The sequence below is a fragment of the Arvicanthis niloticus genome, chromosome 15 (assembly GCF_011762505.2).
Source record: "Arvicanthis niloticus isolate mArvNil1 chromosome 15, mArvNil1.pat.X, whole genome shotgun sequence".
In the NCBI taxonomy this organism is placed as follows: Eukaryota; Metazoa; Chordata; class Mammalia; order Rodentia; family Muridae; genus Arvicanthis; species Arvicanthis niloticus.
This window is the reverse complement of record NC_047672.1, coordinates 22658457-22682714: the sequence shown is the minus strand read 5'-3', so window position 1 is coordinate 22682714 and position 24258 is coordinate 22658457. Positions and strand designations below refer to the sequence as shown.

The 24258-nt window shown below is 38.5% G+C and overlaps 1 protein-coding gene across 1 annotated transcript; it reads right to left on the bottom strand.

The window, feature by feature from the left end:
• Positions 1 to 9500: 9500 nt before the first annotated feature.
• Positions 9501 to 13061, bottom strand: LOC117720789 (trypsin-4-like). Its single transcript, XM_034519453.2, has 5 exons — positions 12930 to 13061; positions 11392 to 11557; positions 10857 to 11110; positions 10217 to 10353; positions 9501 to 9745 (listed from the first exon to the last, which is right to left on the bottom strand). Exons 1-5 carry the CDS (start codon positions 12967 to 12969, stop codon positions 9596 to 9598), a joined length of 747 nt encoding a protein of 248 aa, XP_034375344.1. The 5' UTR covers positions 12970 to 13061; the 3' UTR covers positions 9501 to 9595.
• Between the last annotated feature and the right edge of the window lie 11197 nt (positions 13062 to 24258).

The window sequence follows — 24258 nt, the reverse complement described above, 5'->3', positions numbered from 1 at the left end:
AATCTTCCTCACCCCTATAAAAGTTTGGGGCAAAACTACCCTGCAGATACTATTTGGCTAGAATAGTAAATGAAACCAGTTAGTTTTTTTTCTTTTTATTTTTTTATTATTTTGTACACTGCTTTTTTTACAAATGTACCATATGGGTTTTTTTTTATTATAAGAAAATCTGACATAATTTCTTGATAGCCACCCTCATCTCAAGATAGGTAACAAATAGTGAGTAGGTTTACCTCTACTTTTTATTGTGAATTTTATTAGTGTCTATAGTGAAATACGATGACATTCATCCCCCATTTCTCCTCTCCTACTCTCTCCATATTCGTCTCAATAAAACATAGTGGTTTAATGACAACTAAGAAAATTCTACTGAGGTTGTGACTGCACATTTAGCAGCCTATTGATTTCACACTTAAGAAAACTTATTTATTTATTTATTTATTTATTTATTTATTTTACACTCCAGATTTTATTCCCCTCCCTGTCTACCTTCCGACTATTCCAAATCCTATGCCTCCTCCCCACTCCTGTCTCCATGTGGATGTCCACATCCCCCTCACCCCTATCCCACCAGAACTCTAAACTCCCTGGGACCTTCAGTCTCTTGAGGGTTAGGTGCATCTTCTCTGACTGAACCCAGACCTGGCAGTCCTCTGCTGTATATGTGTTGGTGGCCTCATATTAGCTGATGTATGCTGCCTGGTTGGTGGTCTAGTGTTTGAAAGATCTTGGGAGTCCAGGTTAATTGAGACTGCTAGTCCTCCTACAGGGTCACCCTCCTCCTCAGCTTTTTCCAGCTTTTCCCTAATTCAACCACGGGGGTCAGCAGCTTCTGTCCATTGGTTGGGTGCAAATATCTGCATCTGACTCGTTTAGCTGCTTGTTGGGTCTTTTGAAGGACAGTCATGATAGTTCCTTTTTTGTGAGCAATCCATAACCTCAGTAATAGTGTCAAGCCTTGGGACCTCCCCTTGAGCTGGAACCTATTTTGGGCCTGTTGCTAGACCTTCTTTTCCTCAGGCTCTTCTCCATTCCCATCCCTGTAGTTCTTTCAGAAAGGGATACTTATAGATCAGAGTTTTGACTGTGGGATGGCAACCCCCTCCCTCACTTGATCCCCTGTCTTTCTGCTATAGGTGGGCTCTATAAGTTCCCTCTCCCTACCTTCAGGCATTTCATTTAAGGTCCCTCCCTTTGAGTCCTGGGAGTCTCTCACCTCCCAGGTCTCTGGTACATTCTGGAGGGTCCCCTCAACCTCCTACCCCCCAAGGTTACCTGTTTCCATTCTTTCTTCTGGCCCTCAGGGCTTCAGTCCTTTTCCATCACCCAATACGAGATCGGCTTCCCCTCTTCCCTGCACCCCCAAGTCCACTTTCCCTCCCAGGTTCCTCCCTCCCTCCCCCTGTTGTGATTGCTTTCTTATCCCTCCCAAGTGGGACTGAGGTGTCCTAATTTAGGCCCTTCAGCTTGTTGACTTTTTTGAGTTCTGTGGACTGTATCTTGGGTATTCTGTACTTTTTTTCTTTTTTCTTTTTTGCTAATATCTACTTATTAGTGAGTACATACTGTCGCAGCCCGAGCTGCCCCACGTTGGGTGCCAAAAATGTTGTGGACCACCCTGTCAATGTTGGAACCTGCACTGCCAAAAGCCTTGGGGGCTAAACTGTTAGAGCCTGCACTGCCCCAAGCTGCTCAGGTCTGCAGGTCGGGGTTCAGCAAGAGAGAGTGAGGATGGACACTAAGAATGGAGAACAGACAGAGTGTGATTCAATCCCGTTTATTCTTCAGTCTCTCTTCTCTCCAAGTCCCAAGTCTTGAGTTCCTAGTCCCTAGTGCCTCCAAGTTCCAAGTTACTTCTTCCAAGTGCTAAGTGCCTAATGTCTAATTCCAAGTTCTTCCTCCAAGTGCCTAATACTTAATACCTAATAATCTGTTGCTTTCTTCTGAGTTCTCTAGTCCAAGTGTCTTCTTCCTCAATGCCTAATTCCTACTGCAAGTTGTACTCTCTAACCTAATTCCTAGTTCCAAATTGTACTGAAAGTTATACTGAACTCTTCTGGCTGCCTCTTGCCTTTTATATGTCTCACTTCTAAGCCACACCTCTAAGTCACACCTTTAAGCCATGCCCTTAGTTCTTGTCTCTAAATCTGATCTCTAAATCACACCCTTAAGTCACACACCTTTAAATCTCACACACCCAAGGGAAGATCCTGGATATCTAAAGCAAGATGTTATCAGAGTGTGCTCAGCTGTTGTAGGCTATTGTAATCAAATCTCTTGTCAGGGTATATGGCTCAAGATGGCTGCAAGGATGATAGCCGCCTTCTGTTGCTCCCCACAACATACAATGCATGTCTTTATGGGTCTGAGTTACCTCATTCAGGATCATATTTTCTAGTTCCATCTATTTGCCTGCAAAACTCAAGATGTCTTTGTTCTTAATGGCTGAGTAGTATTCCATTACGTAAATGAACCACATTTTCTGTATCCATTCTTTTGTTGTGGGACATCTGGGTTGTTTCCAGCTTCTGGCTATCACAAATAAAGCTACTATGAACATAGTGGAACACATGCCTCTGTGGCATGGTGGGACATCTTTTGGGTATATTCCTGTGAGTGGTATTTCTGGGACTTCAGGTAGATCTATTTTCAATTTTCTGAGGAACCTCTAAATTAATTTCCAGAGTGATTGTACCGGTTTGCAATCCTACCAGCAATGGAGGAATGTTTCTCGTTCTCTACATCCTTGCCAATATGTGTTGTCACCTGAAGTTTTGATCTTAGCCATTCTGATTGGTATAAAGTGGAATCTCAGGGTCATTTTGATTTGCATTTCTCTGATCACTAAGGACTTTGAACATTTCTTTAGGTGCTTCTCAGCCATTTGAGATTCCTCTGTTGTGAATTCTTGGTTTAGTTATATACCCCACTTTTAATTGAGTTGTTTGGTTTTTTGATGATTAGCTTCTTGAGTTCTTTATATATTTTGGATATTACCCCTCTATCAGATGTGGGGTTAGTGAAGGTTTTTATTTCCTAATCTGTAGGTTGCCGAAAAATGAACTCAAATATATTAGTAGCCTTCCTTTATACAAATGATAAATAGACTGAGAAAGAAATTAGGGAAACAACTCCCTTCACAATATCCACAAATAATATAAACTATCTAGGAGTCACTCTAACCAAACAAGTGAAAGACCTATATAATAACCTCAAGTCTCTCAAGAAAGAAATTGAAAAAGGTCTCAGAAAATGGAGAAATCTCCCATGCTCATGAATTGGCAGAATTAATATAGTAAAAATGACCATCCTTCCAAAGGTACTCTGGAGATTCAATAGAATCCCCATCAAAATCCCACACAACTCTTTAAAGACATGGAAAGAGGAATTCTCAAATTCATATGGAAAGGCAAAAACCCCAGAATAACAAAAACAATTCTTAACAATAAAAGAATTGCTTGGGGAATCACCATCCCTGACCTCAAGCTTTAATACAGAGCAATAGTGATAAAAACTTCATGTTATTGGTACGGACACATTGATCAATGGAATAGAATTGAAAACTCAGAAGTAAGATCACACACTAATTTACACGATATTTGACAAAGAAGCCAAAAATACACAATAGAAAAAAGAAGCTTCTTTAGTTTCATCTTAGGGGCAATAATAATATTACATTTTCACTCAGAATGTAGTATTAATATTCAGATATTCCCAGGTGTGGGGTTGCTTCTCACTTCAAAGGTTTATGTTCTCAAATGAAAGACACACACAGCCTTTGTATTTTAATATGTCTTAAGCAGCACAATAGCTGTATGACTGCTTAACCTCCATGCTGCTAGAATCTACCTCCCACTGATTATTGCGAGTTACTAGTTACTAAGTTTTATGTTTCATCTTGGTTGCTCTTAACTTCAATGAGTCAGCCATCTGGGCCACATTTTCTTGGCCAAGAGACTTAGGTGCTCTCCTAGCTTCTCTACCCCATGGTGGCATTTGTGTCTCTCCTTTCTCCACACTCTCCTAAAGCAGAGCTGATCTCTCTCTCTCCTCCTCAAAGTCCCAAGCCCACAACCCTAAATCCCACCTGTTTCTCTTCCCCAGCTATTGGCTGCTGGCATCTTTATTTATCAATCAAAATTAACTGGGGGTAGGTTCCTAGAAGCTATGTGCAAACCCTCTTGTGCAAACAGTTTTGGGGAGACATAATTATCATTAGAATGCCTACCTACCGAGAGTTTATCTAATTAAAAATCAACAAGAATTCAAAAGGGTTAGATAGCAGGTAATGGTGTAATCATCTCCCTGTACACTATTTATTGTCAAAGTATTCTGTGGACAACAGGCCTGTATTCCTCTCATAGGTGTGTTAAAATATTAACCTGGGTAAGGTGTTCAAAACAGAGGAGGCTTAAGAAGTCATTAGAGTGAGGTAATTTGGGAAATGTGGGCATTCCATTATGGAGTGGTTTTAAAGTGGAAGGACCAGAGGTAGCTCAGGTGACCATATAAGGATGCAGTTATAAGGAGGTATGAGGGCACACCAGAAAATCAGGACTCTAGCCCTCCCAAGACCTTCTGTTGCCTTGATCCATGGGACTCAGCACCCTCCAAACCTAGGAAGTGTATATGACTTTTAATCTCTGTGGGGTCTGGTGGTTTTTGAGCTGACTTACATATTTCTTAACCTTTTCAGTAGAGTGGGCTGCACCCTGGTGTGCTTCTTTATTCACACCTACTCCATTTATTCAGTGTTATCATTGCTTAGGCCTTACTTCTCATTGTGTCCTTTCCATTATTGCATCATTCTCCAGATGATAATAGGAACTAGGTGGTAGGATTGCTACTGTGGATCCTTCCCTGCATGATTGGTGAGGCAATGATGACTTGAATGACAACATCCAGTAAGGAACTAAGGCTCTGTGTGTGTGTGTGTGTGTGTGTGTGTGTGTGTGTGTGCCGGCTTTACATTAATCATCTATTCCACATCCCCTCCTTGGATGGTTGAACAAACTGTCTGGGCTTCAGTCTCCAATTTTAATGTCTTCTGACAAGTTGTGAGAATGGTGTAATATTTCCTTTTAATCAGTGAGCGTGGCTCCAGAGAGGAATTCTAGTAAAAGGGGATATATAGCCTAAACTGGCCATATTCTCTAACCAGGCAAGGCTTCCAGTGGTGAGAATAGGACTGTTGACATCAAATGCAACTCAGTACTGAAAATGCCTGTTTCCTTGGAGAGTGTTCATTTATTTGTTCAGCCCAATTCTCTGACTCCTGTTGACTTGAAAGATACTCAGAAAGCATCCTTGCTTGATTACTGGCCACAATTTGAGCTGCTTCTTGGCTGAATTCCTGCACTCATGGTCTGGATGCCTGACAAGACTTTTGTTCGATGCTCAGAAGCCCACAGTTCCAGAAAATCTGACTGGTTTGTGTTACTCTTCTCCAGGTCTAGTGAATGCAGAGATGCCAATGGCTAATCAGTGTTTATAGTCAGGCCACTCCAATTCTGCACAGGTCAGAGGGTAAAGTGACCAAGAACTGAGTCCAGCATAGTCCACTGTTAGCTACTGCACACAGCATAAGTTAAGCCTCTGAAAAAGACATATCCAAACAGAGCCAGAAGCTCCCTAGAAGAAATGTTTCCTGAAAAGCAACCAAGAATTTCCACAGGGCTAGCAAGGGGCCTGAGACACTAAAAATAAAAATGACCCATGGTTTACAAATGAGCACTCATTTATTGACCACAACTCAGACACCAGAAAACCTGTGACAACTGAACACAGTTCCCTGATAGATCTGCTGGGATAAGATGTAGGCAAGGCCCTTTGAAGGGGCCATGCTAAGAGGAGCCTTATGTGGGTCTTCCAAAAGTCCTTTGCTCATTATTCATTTCTACTTTCGAGAAGGTACACTGTGGCCACTTCATTGTTTTGGCACTATGCTCAGGTCCAGGGCATCAGTTGATTGCAACCAATCACAATCAAGACATCAAATTCCAAGGGCAGAAATGGTCTAAATTTCCTGACATTAACTGCAAAATAAATCTACCTTCTTATTTTTTCCTCTTCCAGGGGCTGTTTTTTCCTACTACAAGAACTTATTTCCATTAATTTATTTATTTATTCACTTTTTATCCATATATAAGGCCTCTCCTCTCCCCAGTCTGCTCCTCACACAGCCCCTCTCACCACCATCTTCCCTACTCTATGAGAAGGGTAAGAATCCCTGGGTACAAACCTATGCTGGCACATCAAGTCATTGCAAGCCTAGATACATTCTCTCCCACTGAGGCCTGACATGGCAACCCAGGTAGGGGAACAGGATCCACAGGAAGGCAACAGAATCAGGGAGAGCCGCAGCTCTGGTTGTTCTGGGACCTGCACGAATACCAAGCTACACATCTGCAACATATGTGCAGGGGAGCCTAGGTCTAGTCCTTGTGTGTTCTTTCTGAGTGGCTCAGTCTCTGGGAACCCTCAGGGGCTTGTGCTAGTTGATACTGTTGGTCTTCTTGTGGAGTTTCTATTCTCTCAGTCCTTCCTCCAACTCTTCTCCATGACTCTCTGAACTTCATCAAATTATTGCTTGTGAGTCTTTGTATCTGTTTTGGTCAGCTACTGGGTGGAGCCTCTCAGAGGATAGTTGTGCTAGGCTCCTGTCTGCAAGCACAATAGAATATTGTTAATAGTGCCAGAGATTTGTTCTTGCCCAAGGGATGGATCTCAAGCTGGGCCAGTAATTGGTTGGCCATTACCTGAGTTTCTGTTACATCTTTATCCCTTCACTAGTAGGGAGGACAAACTTAGGGATAAAGATGTTATGAGTGGGTTGGTATCCTTATACCTCCATTTGGAATCTTGCCTGGAAGTAGCTACTCCAGGCTCAATACCCAGCATTGCTCGGAGTCTCATCTGGAGTTGGTTTCTCCATCTATAGTGATTGACAGTTTTGCTGGGTATAGTAGTGCATATGCTTGTCTACCCTTCCAGGTTTTCCTTTGAAATCTGTGTGGAAGCACCACCCAACACATTTCAACTCTAGCCTTCTTCATGAAGGAAAACTATCATCAAATAAATGAAATCAAATTTGGCCAACAACTTCAGCTATGTCTAGGCTCACATGGATCCAGTCTGCAAACTCTGAGAACTGTGTGGCTAATTCTAGTACTACATTCAATTACAGATTACTTCTTTGCATATATTTAGGATTAGAAGTTTATATTGCCAGACTAGGTAACTATGAATATAATTTTATATATGCCTTTTTAATTTCTTGAATAATTACTTTCTAACTGATGAATGATTAGGCTAAGTTCAAAGAATAAAGAATGATATTTTGCCTGATAATAATAGGATTGTGGGGAGACTCTTGAGAGGAAATTTAGGTAGTGAAAGCTGTGTGCTATGGTGATTACTCACAGCTTATATAATGTTTGGAGTGAGTATTGGGTGCAAAAAGGTGAGAAGAATTGTGTTAAACATATATTTTTATGGTTTCAATTCCCCAGATACTACTGCAGACACAGACTGAAGACAACGTTTCTTCTTATGCTGTAAGAACTGTTTATCTAAGAGGCACTGGCATTGCAGGCATGAAGGATCTAAGTGTTAGAGAGTTATGGAAGCTGTCATCTGGGCCACGAGAAAAAGCCTGGCATTTTAGCCAAGGTGTAGGATCAGCCTTCATTAAGGGAACTTGTGAGTGGGCTCTGCATGAAGCTGTGGTTGAAGCCCATGTTGTAGTGAAATCCTAAAGTCTCAGAGGTGCCAGAGATATGGCTCACTTGTCCAGAAAAGTTGGTAGCTTTGAGATGCATTTTCCTGGGACAGAGACAATATGGACTATGTGTGGCATGGCCACAGGGTTGAGTTATCTAAGTCTTGAAGCTCAGATGATGACACTATGTGCTCTAGAAATTTCACAAAATGCCTCAAGATTTAATTCTTATTCTTCAGAATCAAGTATTTTTGCTTTGGTCCATTCTTTGCTTTCTGTTCCATTCCTCCTTTTTGTCATGGAAATGTCTTTTTTGGACCACTGCATCTTGGAAGTATGTAATTCTTTGTGAGCTCTTTCAGGAGCATCAGAGGCAGGATAACTTGCTTTGTGTCTCAGAGAGGATTTTTGAACTTGTACTTTTGATACATTGGAATTCTCCCATAGCATTGAAAATTTTATGATAGTGAAGACTAATGAGAAGGTACTTGTGTTTTGAAGCTGGGTCTGAATTTCTTTTTAATCATGGCAGCCTAAGCTGTCTAATACAAGATGCTTCTTTTTATTGTCTCTGAGATACACTTTTTGTTAATAAACTATTCCTGTCTTTCATTTATTCCACTCAGGATTGACTCAAGCCCATTGTGTACTTAATTTTCCTTGATTATTCTGGATAATCACAGAGAGCATTTGTAGGATCTTCTACAACAGATATTTTGTTTGATGATCCATGATTAAGTGAATTAAGTGATGATGAGTGGAAAGCAGGTGAGGAATTGTGGTTGTTTCTCACTCTGCAGGTATAGGTGACAGCTCTGTACCCAGGGAAATATGACAGTATGGGTAGACCTACATTGTGAAAACTTAAATGACTCATATTTGTTTGCATGTAGCTGTAATTTATATGCAATCTGGTCTTGATTTCGGGTGTAAGTGAGGATAGGTTACTCAGCGGCCAAAACTTAGGAAAACATATGTATTTAAATATAACTCAAGAGCTTTAGAGATGGCTCAGAGGTAAGGAGCATTTACTATTCTTGTAGAGGACTGGAGTTTGGTTCCCAGAAGTCATGTCTGACAGCTATGGAATCCTTGTACCTGCAGAACAAATGTCTCTGAGGCTCTTTTGTCTACAGGCACCTTGCGTTCTTGTATACACCTTGACATAGGTACACACATGTATGTAATTGAAAAAATATGTCTTAAAAATACTTCATTTGCAGTTTTCAGTCACTAAACACCATAAAGATTTGTAGACCTTAAAAGATTAGCAATAAAATTGAAAACAATAAGGAAGACATAGCACTGTGTTTTAGGGCATGAAAGACACCAAGACTCAGGGATATTCTCTCTAAATTTCAGTTTTTCAAGTAGTGATTGGATAACTTGCTGATTTTAAAATAGTTAGCAGTTTCATTTCAATAGGTATTCTATCAATTGATAGCAGTTTCATGCTATCTATTTTAAGTTATAAATGTGCAATAAACCCGAAGGAAGTTTAAACATGTGTGTCTGCTAACTATATCTTAAAAGAAAATATATACTACCTAGCAATAAAACATTATAAATATTCTGTAAAAGTATAATGCTATTGTAAGCACTTTACTATTATATCTACCATATGTCACTCACAGATCATAGAAAAGTATGAGAAACTTTTTATTGTTAAATGAATGTTGAATTATTTAGAATTTTCAACCCTCTGATTATGTTCTCATTTATCCACCAATATTAAAAGAATGTAAATAATAGAATAAAAATGCAAAATATTGTCAGATATAGAGCAGGTGAAATGTTTTTATTTTAACCTCATTTCCAGCATTGGAAGAAAAAGTAATGGATAAGGAACAGGTGATTTATGGAAGGCAAGGGGAATCAGTTGTTCGCCATGGTCTCATGAATCCAGCTCAGGTAGTTGCACACTTTGGTGTAAACACCAGGTTTCCCTCTCATTGCACAGATTGAGCCCCAGGAGACAATACCCTGGACCTCTCCATTGCAGACCACAGGACCACCAGAATCACCCTGGTCAAAGAAAAGACAATAACAATATGGTTATGTTGAGGTGAGAATATGGACAGATATTTTTCTGTTTTCATGGAGCCAGGATAGCAGGTTCTGACACTGAAGCAATGCAGAGACACCCTGCAGAGTTAATTGTAGTTTTTCCATTATTTTTAATACTGTCTCTTTAAGCCCATGTTTCCTTAATTGGTAAAGGTCAGGAAAAGGTGAAGGCTGGCAGTTTTTCTTGCTATTCTTTTTGCTGTCTTTCAAGATTGGTCACATGCTAAAAACCAGCTTCTCAGATGTTTTCCTTCGTGTACTGTTTGAACAGCATCTTCTGTACATAGTTCAACTTTGAGCTTATCCATAAATATTACAGAGAGAGGATATATATATATATATATATATATATATATATATATATATATATATATATATAGAGAGAGAGAGAGAGAGAGCACTTTGTAGAATGAGACAAAGAACACTCACATCACAGGAGTCCTTTCCACCCTCCAGGAATCCCAGGCAGAACATGTTGCTGGTGATCTGGCCTGGGTAGGAATGTTTGCAAGAACTGTCAGAGAGGACAGGGGCTTCCAGACATTGAAGGAGCGCTGGGTATTTGCCTGTTGAGAGGAAAAGCAAGCAACATCACTCAATTACTTTGTGAAGTTTCTAATTGTTTCTACTTTCTAAACCCCATAATTTAGACGTATTTTTCCTTTAGAACATTTGTTCAGTAGTTTTAACAAGCTATTCTTTTATGACAATAACACTGTTGGTTTTGGATTTCAAATACGGGATTAGTATTTCCTCCATGAGATAGATTCCTCAGGGAACAAGTCCTCAGCATCTCTTCTATGTATCACTTGTGTTTTCATTCCCTCATAAAATTGATTTCACCATGTAAATGCTTTAGCATCTTGCTAAGAGCTCATATTTATTATCCTTTTTTCTTATGGCTTCAGTGAAGCAATATTCTGCCCCACAAATTATACATTCCAAGACTGCCTATGTTGAAAACTTTTAGAAGTATCTCCCACAATGACAATTTTGCCATGCTGACAACCAACATACCTTTTGCCTCTCATATTTGTACACATCGAACTTGAGTTCCACTGACACTTACCACCAATGCTCACAGTATTTCCCCAGCCAGACACAAGGCACTGAGCATCTGTAGATGCACAGGATCTGGGCAGAGAGACTGTGGATACTTGGGAGTTAAGGATGGCAGGTGACTTCAATTTAATCAGCATGATGTCATTGTCCAAAGGCTTCCTGGTATACTTGGGGTGTCGAATGATCTTTTCTGCATCAATGAATTGCTCACCACCCTCAAGAACATGAATATTGTGTTCTCCAAGGCGAACTTGGAGTTGCCTGTATTAAAAGATAAAAGTTTTCTAAATCTCCCTGTAGAGGTTTTTGTCTACCAAGCTGAAAAATCTGAACATTAAAACTCTGATATCATCTTCTGAATGCATCCATTATTATGAGGGCTCTGAAGTTAAAGTGTATTTTGCCCTACAACCCATGTTCAGGATAAAGGATTCCATTGTGTGTGTCCTGCCAGTACAGATTTGCAAAGGACCATGCCCTTAAGGTGGTACCAGAGGACAGAATGGCCTGAGAGCATAGGAATTTGAGTAGTATTTCATTACCTTTTGTAGCAGTGAGCAGCAGACAGTACCCACTGTTCACTGATCAAGGAACCACCACACTGATGGCCAGTGCCATCATGCAAAGACACCTGGTAAGGAACCGAATGCTTCTGACATGTATATCCTCCAACAATCTTGTCGTCATCATCATTAGCAGGGAAAGCAACTGGGGGAGAGTTTTGTATATTTAGCATATGAAGACTTGTCTCAAAATTAGTCTTCCAAATGAAGTTTGTACAGACAAACCAGAAAAGACACATATTCTCCTATTGGGTAAAATATGCCTGTAGTCTTTGGAAAGGTATCAATTTCTAATTTTAACACATATTCTCTGAATACCACTGTGAGTCCAATCTAAAATTACAAGTTATTTAATTTCTGTGTGTGTATGCATGTGTATGTGTGTACCTGTGTGTGTGTCTGTTTGTTGCTGCTGTGTGCATGTGCATGTGTGTTTGCGTGTGCGTGTGTGTATGTGTGTGTGTGTGCGTATGTGTGTGTGTGTATGTGTGATAATGTGTAACCTAGTGCTCATGGCGAGGGCCAAATCAACTTTCAAGTGTTGTTTTCTTCTGTTCACTACAGGGTCTCAGTATCTTTTCTGGGCTCCAAGGCTTAGAGAAAAATTTAATTTCAAAGAAACATTTTTTTCAGCATGTTTAAAATACTTTTAAATTTATCTTTAATATTTTAAGTACCTAGCACATACAAATGTTTGATTGAGTTAATTTATTGGATACAATTTAAATAAATCAGTTACTCACAATTCTAGGTTTTTCTTCCCCAAACTTTCCTACTATTTCAGTTATCTACTAAATATATATTAATATATTTATCATTTTCCTAAAATGATTCATCAACTGTTTGTCTGAATATTTTTATTATTACTAAATTAAATATATGTATATAATTTATATTCAATATAATTCCCTCCACAATTTAATAAAATTCTAAAGACAATAATAAATCTCTATGAGCTGAACATTCCAATATTTAAAAACAATTGTTGAAGTTTCCAAACATAAGAGGCTTTACAAATCAAAACCCACTTTTATTGTGAATATTTAGTGTTAAATTTAGTTGTATTACCCCAGATAATGTCACTTTTTTGTTGTTCAGTATTTAACAACACTGATATAGGACTGAATTTATTAGTAAAGATTTTATGGAGTAGAAACTAAGGTTTTTACTCATGGGTAATACCTTATCTCTTCTAATTATGATAATTTCATGTAAAGAAGAAGAATTTGATCTTCCACATAATTAGAAATTAATATTTCTGCTCTCTTTTGGAGCAAAAAAACAATTCCAATTATTTACCACTTCTTCACAGAAATGTCAGGATGTTCATTTTTACTGTTTTTACTGTTCCTCAACTAATGTGTACAATACAGAAATGTAATAAATAATGGTGACTAGCCACTTTTAGCTCCTTGCACATGGAATACTTGCTCAATTCTGTTATTGTTTTCCTACTCACAAAACAGAAACTTGCATGTATGATACACATCTGAATACATATTCTTTGAACGACTCACCAGCAGCTCCCAGGAAAGCGAAGAAGATGATGATCTTCATAGTTTTTCAGTGCGTCTGAAGTGGGCACTAGGATAAAAGCTTTTCCTTTACAGCTATTTATACCTTGAGTTATTGTTGCAAGAGTATGAAAAAAAGGTGATTTCATTGAACACACACAAAACCAAGTTTAGAATTCTGTTCTGTGATAGGTGGAAGATGATTCAACACCAAGTTTCCATATCACTGTTTCTTCCACTATTCTCTAAAGGTTATGGGAATGGAAGGAACAACTCCAGCTGGTGGCAATATGTTTCCATCGCAGTAAAGAACAGAGGAGAATTAACAAAGATTACTGCTTTGTATCTCAGAGGGGCCTTTCAGATTTGTGGTTTTGAATCTTTGGAACTGTTAGGTTAGTGAAGACTAACGTGAAATGTACTTGTGGTTTAAATGTGTAATTTTTTTTCTTAATCATGACAACCTGAACTAACTAAGACAATATGATTCTTTTTCTTATTGAGAGAATTTAATTTTTTCCTTGTCAAAACGCTTCTATTCATTTCAGTGTGCTTTGACCCAAGCCCTTTATGTCCTAATTTCACTTGATCATTTTAGTTAATCATAGGAAACATATGCAGGATCTTCTATAGCAAATGGGTGAGGAAATGTGGTTGTGTCTTGCTCTAAAGGCTGAGATAAATGTATGCCCATTATATTTCTTTACCCCGGAATATGCCAAATTGTTGATGTTTTAATTATACTTTCCAAAAGTGTCTATTAATTACTCTTTTCCATTGCTTTGACACAATAATTTACCAAAGAAATTTAGAAAAGGGAGAATATTTTGGTTTGTAGTTTGAAAATATTGTCCATTGTAGTAAAGAAGACATGGTAGCAGAATCATGAGGTTAATGGGCGTATAGGATCCAGAGTTAGGAAACATAAAGAGATGAAGACAAATGCAGTAACTCTGTACTTTTTACACATTCTAGACCCCCACCAATAAAATGGTGCTGCTTAGAGTTAAAGCAAATCTTTCCACTTCAGTTTATAAGAGTTAGAGAATATTTTATAGACATGCACAGAGATTTATTTCCAAGTTAATTTAGGTCCTTTCAAGTTTACATGCAACACATATCAGCATAAATTGAAAGTAATATACCAACTGCCATTAGATGTTTTCAATCGTTAAAAAGTTAATTATCAAAAGAAGTAACAATTGCTTGGGTTCAATATAATGGATTAAGTCAGGTTTCTAAGAACAAGAGTGTCTTCTGTTTGTTCTGTTTAGGCAAGTTTATTGATTTGAGTTCATCTTAAGCACATGTTAGTATATGTATTTACTGGTATACAGTGTAAAAGCACACAGTGGATGTGAAATAACTGTACTGATCTCATATATTTTATATGATAACATATGTGCTTATATAAGAATAGGTAAATGCTGATATTAGTGAATCATATTTTATTTTAAAGTATTTTAAATTTTATTTTATTTTAATCATATAGCTCACGGTTCATAGTTGTTTTTAAGTATATAACTATAAGAGATATGATCTTTTTACCATACTTCAATGTAACTTTAAATACTCAGTCTGAATGTTGTTATGATGAATCATTTTTTTCTACAGAAATGGCTCTTTTGATGGTGTCTTCTGCTTTATTGAATATGAGTATGTGCCCCATGTCTGGTATGGCAACCTAGATTCAATAAACCTATGGAAGAACCAGGGTAAATGTAGAGAGACTAGAAAAGGAGATTGATCAATGCATCTACATTGTGAAGTGGGACAATGAGATCCACAAAATGCTCAATTCATCTTAGGTTCCTGAGTGAAGAATGAAATTCATTTAAAGGGCTGAAATAGTGCAGATCAAAGCAGTGCCAGTGTCATAGCTCTGTTTCCCATCTACAGTTCATTGTCTGGCTTTCAGTCTCATCATCTAAGGTGGTATGAAAAGTTGTAAAAAATGTGTGGTATTAGTATTTCTTTTAGGAAGACAGTATATCCTCTAGGGACAACACCTTTTCCTTTTTCCACTCTGAGATTCCTGGACAAATTCTCATTGCTTATGGCCTACTGTTTCAGTAGTCTAGAAGATAAATAGTACACCTGTTTCTTTAGAAACATTCCATCTCCTGCAAAACCACTACCTGCAATCTCAGAGGCTTCCAGCCACCGGGGACAACCAGCTGAAACCCCTACCCCAATGCTCTGCCTGACTGAAATTGGGCAAACCCAGCAGGTATGAATTCACATCTCCCCTTCTGCCTTTTATTTTCTGTGTCACAAATACACCTGCATTTCTGGAGGACTGAACTATCTGGTACTACCACCTCTGCCTGTATCCTTAGAAACCTGCTGCCACCAAGGACAATGAGCTACATCTACAATCCCAGAGGCCTTTTGACATCGGAGACTAGTAACTGTAACTATCACAATTCTCTCATCCAAAAAATCCCAGGCGCAGATGGTTTTAGTGCAGAATTATACCATCTTTCAGTGACTAGTTAACACCAATAGTCTTCAATCTATTCCACAAAATAGAAATGCAAGCAACATTGCCAAACTCATTCTATGAGGCCACAGTTATCCTGATACCTAAATCACACAGACACAACAATAAAAGAAAATCTGAGACCAATTTCCCTCATGTACATTGATGCAAATATGCTTGAGTCCTTAAAAACTGAGTCCAAGAACACATCAAAACATATCATCTACCGTAATCAAGTCACCTCATAGGAAGGATGCATGGATGATTCAACATACAAAAATCTAAATCTAATAGACTGTGTTTGTGTGTGTATGTGTGTGCAAACTGAAAGAATAAAGTCACATGATCTCCTTATTAAATCCTGAAAAAGTCTTTGATAATAATAAGCTCTAATTCATTTTTGAGAGTTTGATCAGAGATACAAGGCACATACCTAAACACAATAAAGGTAATATACAACAAACTTATAGAAAAAATAAAATATAACCTTAGAATCATATAGCAAGTTCACTACAATCAGAGACAGAACAAGGCTGTCTACTCTCTCCATAACTACTCAATATAGTACATGAAATTCTAGCTATATCAATAAGACAACTGAAGGAGAACAAAAGGATACAAATTGAAAAATTATCAGTATTTGCAGATGATATGATAGTATACATATGTGGTCCCCAAACTCTACTAGAGAACTTTTACACTTGATAAACATCTTTAGCAACGTGGCTAAATATAAAATTAACTAAAAACATCAGTAGCCTTCCTTTATACAATTAATAAGTGGACTGAGAAAGAAATTAAGAAAACAACACCCTTCACCATAGCCACATAAAATATCTTGATGCAACACTAACCTAGGAAAAGAAAGACCTGTATGACAAGAGCTTTAACTCTCTGAAGATATAAATTGAAGAAGATATCAAAAGGTAGAAAGACCTCCCAGGCTCATGAATTGATAGGATGAACATAGCAAAAATGGCCATTATCTCAAAAGCAATCTACAGACTCAATGCAATTCCCATCAAAATTCCAGCATAATTTTTTAGAAAGCTTGAAAGTGCAATTTTCAACTTCATAACGAAAAACAAACAAACAAAAAACAAAATGAAACAAAACAAGCAAATAAAAAAAACCACCCAAGATTGGTGCTCGCTCTTTCTCTCTCTCTCTCTCTCTCTCTCTCTCTCTCTCTCTCTCTCTCTCTCTCTCTCTCTCTCCCTCCCTCCCTCCCTCCCTCCCTCCCTTTCCTTCTTTCTTTCTTTCTTTCTTTCTTTCTTTCTTTCTTTCTTTCTTTCTTTCTTTCTTTCTTTCTGTTAGTGATTTCTCAGGAAATACTCTGATTTGAGGACCTTTGTTTTAATAGTCTGATACATTGTTTCTTTAGAATATCTTCATTTCGTTAGAAAACTTCTAGTAATGTTTGGTAACCATTATGTCTCTCTTCCTAGGCTATTGGACGGAGAAGAGCACTGTCTTGAGTGCTGATATATTAATTGCCAAAAGAGTTTTGTTTCCGAATCCAGAGAGACTGATGTCCTCTGAAATATCTTTGCTTACTCACCACCCACAAGGGTAGCAAGCCTATTATTATCTTTCTCCTGTGAGAGTTTGAAGGTATGCATGACCCCTGGTGACAAATTTTTTGGTGAGTGTAATAACTGTTCCTCCCTGCTCCTCCTTCCCTCCTGATCAAATTCCTATGCTCCTCTCTCTCTCCAAGTGTGTGGGTGCTAAAGGCTGGCTAATGTATCTGTTCCTGTGCCTTCTTTGAAATCGACTAATTTCTTCCTACTCACACTCCTTTATGAAGTTTAATTTTTTGTTGTAGACACACAGATTATTTGAAGACATTAAGAAGTAGTGAGTGAATCATTATTGCTCTTCAAGTGTCAGAGACTTTTTAGTTTCTACCTAGATGAAGGACAATCAGTTTAGGGATCTGTGGGATGCTATTGTGATTTCTATTCTTCTGGGGAGTTTCTTTTTTCACCGGCATAGTGTTCTGATTGCCTACATATAACATAGTGGTTCGAGAAAAAGGTGTTTCATGCTGATGGCCTGACCAAGAGCAACAAGGGAAAGTCACATTGTGGTTCAGTATGGAAAAAAAAAAACTTTATTTTTGCCATTTGGGTTTCAAAAGCCATTTGAATCTTGTTTGGGTCCTTTTGGATTTCCCTGTGAGTTAAGCAACCTTAGTCTTCTGGAGTTTCATATTATTCTTCACAGTTTTAAAATCACTTTTAGATATATTTGCTATTGAATGCAAGTCTCAGGACCTAAGATCGCATCAATTATGTTTCCTTGAAAATGTTCATTTTTTTATTCAGCCACTCTCTTTGTTAATGCCATATGATCTTTTTAAAAAACAATTTATTTACTTTACATTCCCACCACAGCCTCCTCTTCTTCGTTTCTTTCAGTTCCACCTTCCTTGTCCACTTCCATCTCTGCTCCCTTCACACACACACACACACACACACACACACACACACACATACATACACACACACCTTCCATCACCCTGTCCTCCTCTTCTCCTCAGAAAAGGGTCAGAAAAATGGAGGAATCCTATGATATCAAATTGCCCCTGCACATCAAGTTGCAGTAGGACTAGTCACATCTTCCCTCATGGCAGAGCAAAACAGCTAGGATATATGGATCCCAAGATGGGCAGCAGAGTCAGATACAGCTTCTGCTCATGCTATTAGTAGTCCCACCTCATAGGAATAACAACAATATCAACCAACCAACCACCCCTCCAGAGCTCCCAGAGACTAAACCACCAACCAAGGACTATACAGGGAGGAACCCATGGCTCCAGCCACATATGTAGTAGAAGATGGTCTTGTCGGACATCAATGGGTGGAGAGGCCCTTGGTCCTGTGAAGGCTAGATGCCTCAGTACAGGGGAATTTGAGGGTAGGGAGGCAGGAGTGGATGGGTATGTGGGAGCACGCCCTCATAGAAGCAGTGGTAGAGGGAATGGGATTTGGTGTTTTGGGGTTGGGGGAGAAATCAGGAAAGGGGATAACATTGGAAATGTAAATAAAGAAAATATTCAGTACAAACAATATAAATAAATAAAAGAAAAAAAAGAATGTTGAACATTCCTTTAAATACTTCTCTGCCAATAGAAATAACTCTGATAGGAATTTTCTGTTTGGATTAGCACTCCTTTTTTAACCAGGGTCATTTGGTTTGTTGTCTAGTGTTTTCATTTCCATATATTATGAAGTTAAAAAAGACTGACAAATGTTATTGCTAGTATAATACTGTCCAGGATACTAGGAAAAGTAGTGATAGCCTGGATTTCCTGAGAGTAATGCCAACAAAACAAAACAAAGTTCCTTATTTTTAACTTTTTCTTTCAGATATTGTTTATTTTTTCTTTTTTGCCACACATAAAATTTGAACCCCAAAATATGTTGCAGAGAGATGTTCTAATTCTTTTGATAAACCTGCTTCTGTAGTTATTAATCTTTAGCAGAAAGAATTTCAAAGATTTATAAAATAAAGAATAGCAATTCCATGCTGTTAAGAGCTCAGTTAATGCTCAAATCATATGGGAGCTCAGAAGTCCATTTGTCAATAGGAATTAAGACAATGAAGGCTGATCTCATAAAGTGTAACTAGCATTCCATTTGTAGGCAGAATAAAAGTCATACTTGCTCTATTCTGGAAAAGCAGATGTCTGTGTGGTCTATTTCCTGATACTTTTTGTCTCGACAAATGCCTATAAAGTAAATTATCAAATATACAAACTGTAAATGGTTTCTAGCACTGAGTCCATAGCATGAGTAGTATGCCTATTTTTTTTTTTTTTGCTAAATTGACAATTGAAATTAAAACAGATTTTCACTGCAAAAAATGTATTGGACATCTGCAGTTCAGATTCTGGCCATTGATAGATTTAATAAAAAGAAGTCATATGATTTTATGCCACAAAAAGAAATGTGCCTGCAGTATGTCTTGGGAACTGACCATATGTTGCCCAGCATAAGTTCAAGGACAAGAATTTGTAGACTTATCTGAATGTCCCTCCAGCAAAGAATGCTTCTAGGCACTATGGCTGAGTCACAGACATGTAGGAAATTGTATCAGTGGGCTGTTGCAGCAAATATTTAATCTCATTTGGGGTTTTCTACTATGCCTTTTATCATTCAGTTTCCAGGTAAAAGACACAGAAGTCTGATAGTTATAAGCCTTAGTAAGCACTAAAGGTGCTCAGATATATATATATATATATATATATATATATATATATATATATATATATATATATATACTCTCCAAGCTATTATGTCTACTTTCCTGCCAATAACTCGCATTATAACTTGCTATGTTCCATCTGGGCTGCACTTAACTTCAATTGGCCAGCCCTCGTGGCCATACTTTTATGATTTACTAACTCCATGGCATCTTCTCTTCTCTCCATCTACTAACACTCTCCTCTTGTAGTCTCTCCTCTGAGCCCAAGTCCAACAAACTGGGCTAATTTTCTTCTTCCCAGCTATAGCCTGTATGCATCTTTATTCACCAGTCAATGACAATTTGATGGGCAAGATTACATAGTGCTACTTGAGTCTGTGTGTGGATTCTCTTATTCCTGGAGGGCAACAAATAAAAAGAAATTAGGAATCTGGACTGCTTATGCTGAATTACTTTAACTACTGCTCTTCAAGGTAACACTTGTAGACTTTGATGAATGATAATACTCTCAGGTTCATGTGTCCTACCATCAGTTATGTGTGGACAATCTTCCGTGAAGCCAGTCTGACCATGTGTGTATGGCAGATGTATCTTCACCAAAATGTATCCTACTTGCTAATAAAGAATCAAGAATTATTTTACACCACGTCATTGATGACTATAGTTGCATTCACCATTGTCTACTCTGTAACTCACTGAGCACAGAAGAAGATCTGAAGGTTTTTATAAAGGTAGATGAATGATGAAGTCTCTACAATGGTCCTAGTACAATTGTTCAGTTCTATGACCAAGTTTTCATTTTGTCCCAAGTTCTCAGAGAATTCTCCCTAATATTGGTTTGTTCTTGTTTCAGAATCCAGACAATCTGATGTCCTTATAGCTATCATTCCTTAGTCACCAACCTTAAGGAGACTAAACCTACTACATTATTTTTGTCACAGAAATCAAAGGTAGACATGGCTCTTGGTGAATGTAATAATTATTTTCTCCTGATCCTCTTTCTCTGCTGGTCAAAGTCCTATGCTCTCTTGTCTTTCCAAGTATATGAGGCTGAGTAGCTGGTCACTGTGTGTGCTCAGGAGCCTTGCTTGAAAGTCTGATTTCCTCCTACACACAGTTCATGGAATTTAATGTCTTTGCTCTGGACCAGCTGCTCATTTGAACCCTTTAACAGGTAAAGAGCCAATGATTGATTATTGCCTTTCAGGTGACACAATCCTTTTCATTTCTACTTAGATGAAGGAAAATCAATTGATGCATGGTGTGGCTTCCTACTACCATTTCTACTCATCTTGGAAATTTCTTTCTTGAATGCATTTTGTGTTGATTGCCTACAAGTGTCGTAGTGATTGAAGAAAATCATGTTTAGTTTCAAGTCGTCTGACATAGCATTTCATGGTAAAGTCGCATTAAGGTTCAGTTTGAAAAAATCTTTATTTTTACTCTTTTGGGGTTTAGAAGCCATTTGGACTTTGTTTGGATCATTTTTAGGTACCCATGTGAGATGAGCAACCTTAGTCTTTTGGAGATTCTGAGAATTTTTGGCACAGCTCCAATTTTTGACATGGCTGAAGCTGGGGGCAAAATTTGTTGTTAATAACTTAATGGTGGCTTTGCAAACATGCAGAATGCAAATGAAGCAGTGTAATGGGGAGCTTACACCCAGACTTCAAAGGAAAATATGAGATGGTCAACAAGCACAGAAATAAACAAACAACAACAAAAAACAACCAAAAACAAAACTCATAGATGCCAGGAACACAGAATGTGTAGAGAGAAAATTTGAAGTCTGTGTTTACCTAGAACAGTCATCATGTTGATCCATCATGTTATTCCTACCTTGTCTGAAGAAAAACTCTCTGAAACTGTGTGTCAATGTAAACATTCTCACTAAGGACTTATTTGTTAAGTTAGTCATTATGATGAAATTTTAAATACTTAATACTGGAATAGCTTTATTGGGAAATATAACCATGCTGTTCCAGGGTTTTGGAACTGGTTTGTAGGGAAAATGCAGGTAAGTTTAGAGATGAACAGTAGAGCATGTCCTAGTGTCCTAGTGTGAGTCTAAAAAACCAGAATGCTGACAGAAATGCAGACAGTAGAGATTACAATGGGATCTTTAGAAAAAAGGCTAGCATTTCAGGCAATGTGGAGCAGGATCAGATTCCATTCAGGAAGCCTGTGAATGGGCTATGTATGAAGATGAGGTAGGAAATCCAATTTACAGTGAAGAACATAGAGGAATAAGGAATAGATTTTCTGCTGAGCAAAGCTAGTAGCTTTGAGTTGCATCTGCCTGAGGGGGCATATAGACTGTGTGTGGCAATGCCACAGGGTGGGGTTATCTAAGTCTCTTTGAGCTCAGATGATGTCAGCAAATGCTCCAGACACCGCAAAAAAAGACTTGTGAGTTAATATTTATCCTTCAGAATTGTGTTGTTATGCCTGTAATTGTTCTCTTTAGTAAAGGAAGTGTCTATTTTGAGCCATTGTATATTGGAAACATGTTACACTTTGTGGATTTGTAGGAACTGAGAGCTGTGCTTGGCTTGAGTCTCAGAAGACTTTAGAAATAGGGCTTTGGAAAATGTTTTTTGACAGAATTTTAAATTAATGAAAACAACAGAACAGTGAGAAATCAGCCTGTTTTTTGAAGACAGGCTGTATAGAATTTTTGTCTCATCAGCTTGAAGTAAGAAAGTAGATTTACTTCTTTTTATCCCTAAAGACATAATATGATGTGTGTGTGTGTGTGTGTGTGTGTGTGTACATGTGTATAATTTTTTTCAAGAACTTCCATTTATCCCACAGTGCTTTGCCTCAAGTCCATTACATCCTTAATTTTCCTTGTTCATTCCAAGTATTCTGTTGAATTCTTTTTGTTTGTTTGTTTGTTTTTGTTCTGTTTTTGTTGTTGTTTCCTTTTATTAGATATTTTATTTATATTTCAGATGTTATCCCGTTTCCACATTTCCCCACACCCAGAAACACCCTATGCCAACCCCCTTCTCCTGCTTCTATGAGTCTCCACCCACCCACCCTCAAATTCCCCACAGTGGGGCAACCAGCTTTCACAGGACCAAGGAAGTCCTCTTTCACCTGTGCCCTATAAGGCTATCCTCTCATACATACACAGGTGGAGTCATGGGTCCCTCCCTATGTGCTCCCAGACTGGTGGTTTAGACCCTGGGAGCTCTGGTTGGTTGGTATTGTTGCTCTCTCCATGAGGTTGCAAACCCGTTTAGCTCCTTCAGTCTTCTCTCTAACTCCTCAACTGGGAACCCCTTGATCAGTTCAATGGTTAGCTGTGACCATCTGCCTCTGTATATTTCAGGCTCTGGCAGACCTCTAAGGAGACAGCTATATCAGGCTCCTGTCAGCATGCACTTTCTGGCATCCACATCAGGGTCTACCTTTAGTGACTGCACATGGGATGGATACACAGGTGGAACCCGTCTCCAGACAGCCTCTCCTTCAGTTCTGTCCCACACTTTGTCTCTATATTTGCTCCCATGAGTATTTTGTTACTCCTTCTAAGAAGGACCGAAGCACCCACATTTTGGTCTTTCTTCTTCATGAGCTTCATGTAGTCTGTGAGTTGTATCTTGGGTAGTATGTGTCCTGGCCAGCAAGACATTAAACAGGGTCCAGGGAGATCACCTAAGAGAGAATGGGGGAAAAACAGGCAAACAAAAAGAACCACAGTTTGTCCATAGGCTGATCAAACCATAATTTTTACTTTTTCACACATGGGTTATATACACAAAAAGGCAGGATGTGGGGAAGGGGATGATGCAGGAGCATAGGCGTTCAGGGGAAGTACAGATATCTTCCAGAACAGAGTGTCAGCTGGGTGAAGGCTCAGGGTGAAGATCACTATGACTCTGCCTATGATTCACTTGTCCTTATCTAAGTTGGTACTATCCGCCAAGGTTATCTATCTACAAGGTCTATGACGACTTAGGCTTGGCAACTTTTCATCAAAGCTGCTTGTTTACAATATCTGTTTCAGTGTTTTTCCACAGAGACCCAAGATTGTGTATTAGCAGGCATTTATGTCAGGCCTATGCCTGATTCTAGGCCTTCAGTGTATAAGCAGGGCTGCCCCTGACAAGTATGAACTTTTGGGCTAATATCCACTTATCAGTGAGTTCATAACATGTGTGTTCTTTTGTGATTATGTTACCTCACTCAGGATGATATTTTCTAGTTCCATACATTTGCCTAAGAATTTTACAAATTCATTGTATTTAAAAGCTGAGTAATACTCCATTGTGTAAATGTTCCACAATTTCTGTATCCATTCCTCTGTTGGAGGACATCTGAGTTCTTTCCAGCTTCTGGCTATTATAAATAAGACTGCTATGAACATAGTGGAAAATATGTCCTTGTTATATGTTGAAGCATCTTCTGGGCATATGCCCAGGAGTGCTATAGCTGGGTCCTCAGGTAATTCAATGTCCAATTTTCTGAGCAACTGCCAGACTGATTTCCAGAGTGGTTGTACCAACTTGCAATCTCACCAACAATGGAGGAGTGTTCCTCTTTCTCCACATCCTCTCCAGCATCTGCTGTCACCTGAATTTTTTTTATCTCAGCCATTCTGGCTGGTGAGAGGTGAAATATCAGGGTTGT

Coding starts and splice junctions, on each gene's coding strand:
- LOC117720789 (XM_034519453.2), bottom strand. CDS start 12,969: ATGAAGATCATCATCTTCTTCGCTTTCCTGGGAGCTGCTG. Junction 11,111..11,391: donor GCTGCTCACTGCTACAAAAG/GTAATGAAATAC, acceptor CTTTTAATACAG/GCAACTCCAAGTTCGCCTTG. Junction 10,354..10,856: donor AAATACTGTGAGCATTGGTG/GTAAGTGTCAGT, acceptor TCCTCTCAACAG/GCAAATACCCAGCGCTCCTT.